General features: G+C 46.9%; 1 protein-coding gene across 3 annotated transcripts in view; it reads left to right on the top strand.

Annotated features, from left to right (window-relative positions):
* Positions 1 to 574: 574 nt before the first annotated feature.
* CUNH10orf76 (chromosome unknown C10orf76 homolog) overlaps positions 575 to 1,954 on the top strand; it is a 192,328-nt gene continuing 190,948 nt past the window's right edge. For all 3 annotated transcript variants that reach the window (XM_021718019.1, XM_021718018.1, XM_008068973.1), the window contains exon 1: positions 575 to 687. In XM_021718019.1, the coding sequence (XP_021573694.1) occupies positions 586 to 687 (102 nt within the window). In that variant the 5' untranslated portion in view covers positions 575 to 585. The remainder of the gene's footprint in view (positions 688 to 1,954) is intronic.

The raw sequence follows: 1,954 nt of genomic DNA, 5'->3' as shown, positions 1-1,954 counted from the left end.
TCTGTCGCCCAGACTGGAGTGCAGTGGCCGCTCCCGGCCACGCAGCCTTGGCCTGCCGGGCTCCGGCGATCCTTCCGCCTCAGCCTTCCGAGTAGCCGGAATTACAGGCGTGTGCTACCACGCCTGGCTGATTTTTGATTTATTGTAGAGATGAGGTCTCGCCAAGTTGCCCAGACGGGTCACGAACCCGCGGGCTCAGGCAATCTACTCACCTCAACCTCCCAAGGCATGGGATTACAGGCTGAGCCACCGAGCCCGGCTGACTTCGTTTTTTTAGAACAGTTTTAGGTTCACAGCAAAATTGAGAGGAAGTTGCAGAGATATCTCGTATTTCACCTTGCTCCACACATCCACAGCCTCCCTGTCAGCATCTTTCATCAGTTTCCACTCTGGTATAATTGGTGAACTTACATTGATATATTATTATCACCCAAAGTCCACAGTTTACATTAGGATTCACTCATGGTCTTATATGTTCTGTGAGTTTGGACAAATGTGTAATGACATACATCTACCATTATAGTATCATACAGAGTATTTTCACTGCCCTAAAATGTGACTTTTTTTTCCATAGATTCTCTAACCATGGCACAGGTAGAGAAACGAGGGGGTTTGCTCCGGAAATCTTCAGCCTCCAAAAAACCACTGAAGGAAAAAGTGGTGCTGATGTATGATGAAATCTTTATGGTAAGACCCAGAGCCTTGTCATTCTGTACAACCTTTCTCCATGGTTTCTTGGTCCAAAATAAGGAATAGAAACAGCCTTGCTTCTGCCTGCCGCTTTCAAGTGTGAAAGAGGAGGGCGAGAGAGAGAGGGCTTAGGGCAAGAGTGAGCTCTCTCTTATTAAGGCTTATGATGTATTAGTATAGCTTATTATTGTGTTGGTCTTATAGATTGTTATCATAGCTGGTTAAAACAATTGAAAGGAGGGAGGAAGACTGGGAACGCTTCTTTTCTGAGTATCTTTTTTTTTGTTTGTTTTTTTTTGTTGTTGTTGTTTTTTTGAGTTGGAGTCTCACTCTGTCGCCCAGACTGGAGTGCAGTGGCCGCTCCTGGCCACCGCAGCCTCGACCTGCTGGGCTCCGGCGATCCTTCCGCCTCAGACTTCCGAGTAGCCGGAATTATAGGTGCGCGCTACCACGCCCGGCTCATTTTTTGATTTTATTGTAGAGATGAGGTCTCGCCTGCCCAGGCAAGTTTCGAACCTGCGGGCTCAGGCAATCCACTCACCTCAGCCTCCCAAAGGCACGGGATTACAGGCTGAGCCACTGAGCCCAGCCTGAGTATCTTTAAGAAAGGCTTGTTCTCCTTGTGTTCTGACTTAAGGGCTCTATCCTAAATATCCTATACAATTCCTTTTGGCCCTAGAATTCTATAATTCACATATTTTAAAAAAGACATGGGACCCAAAGAACCCCGGAATTTATGTATAAAAATTGTGTATTTTTTTTTTGAGTTGGAGTCTCACTCTGTCGCCTAGGCAGGAGTGCAGTGGCACACTCAGGGCCATCCCAGTTTCAATCCGCTGGGCTCTGGCAGTCCTTCTGCTCAGCCTTCCAGGTAGCTGAAAAGAACTGTGTATTCTTACATATTGAAACTTTAGCCACTTTCAAAATACTCCCCATTTGATGCCATACACTTAACAAAACGCTTTTTCACTGCTCAAAACAGTTTTTGAACTCATCAATTTTGATGGCTTTTTTTTTTCCCCTTTTTTTTTTTTTGAGTTGGAGTCTCACTCTGTCGCCCAGACTGGAGTGCAGTGACTGCTCCCGGCCACCGCAGCCTTGGTCTGCCGGGTTCCGGCTATCCTTCCGCCTCAGCCTTCCGAGTAGCCAGAATTACAGGCACGCGCTACCATATCTGGCTGATTTTTTGATTTATTGTAGAGATGAGGTCTCGCCAAGTTGCCTAGGCAGGTCTCAAACCCGCGGGCTCAGGCAATCCACTCAC

The sequence above is a fragment of the Carlito syrichta genome, unplaced genomic scaffold (assembly GCF_000164805.1).
Source record: "Carlito syrichta isolate Samal-C Ts95f unplaced genomic scaffold, Tarsius_syrichta-2.0.1 Scaffold311715, whole genome shotgun sequence".
Taxonomy (NCBI): Eukaryota; Metazoa; Chordata; class Mammalia; order Primates; family Tarsiidae; genus Carlito; species Carlito syrichta.
The sequence above is the reverse complement of the archived record's forward strand: the minus strand, read 5'-3'. Positions and strand labels throughout refer to the sequence as shown.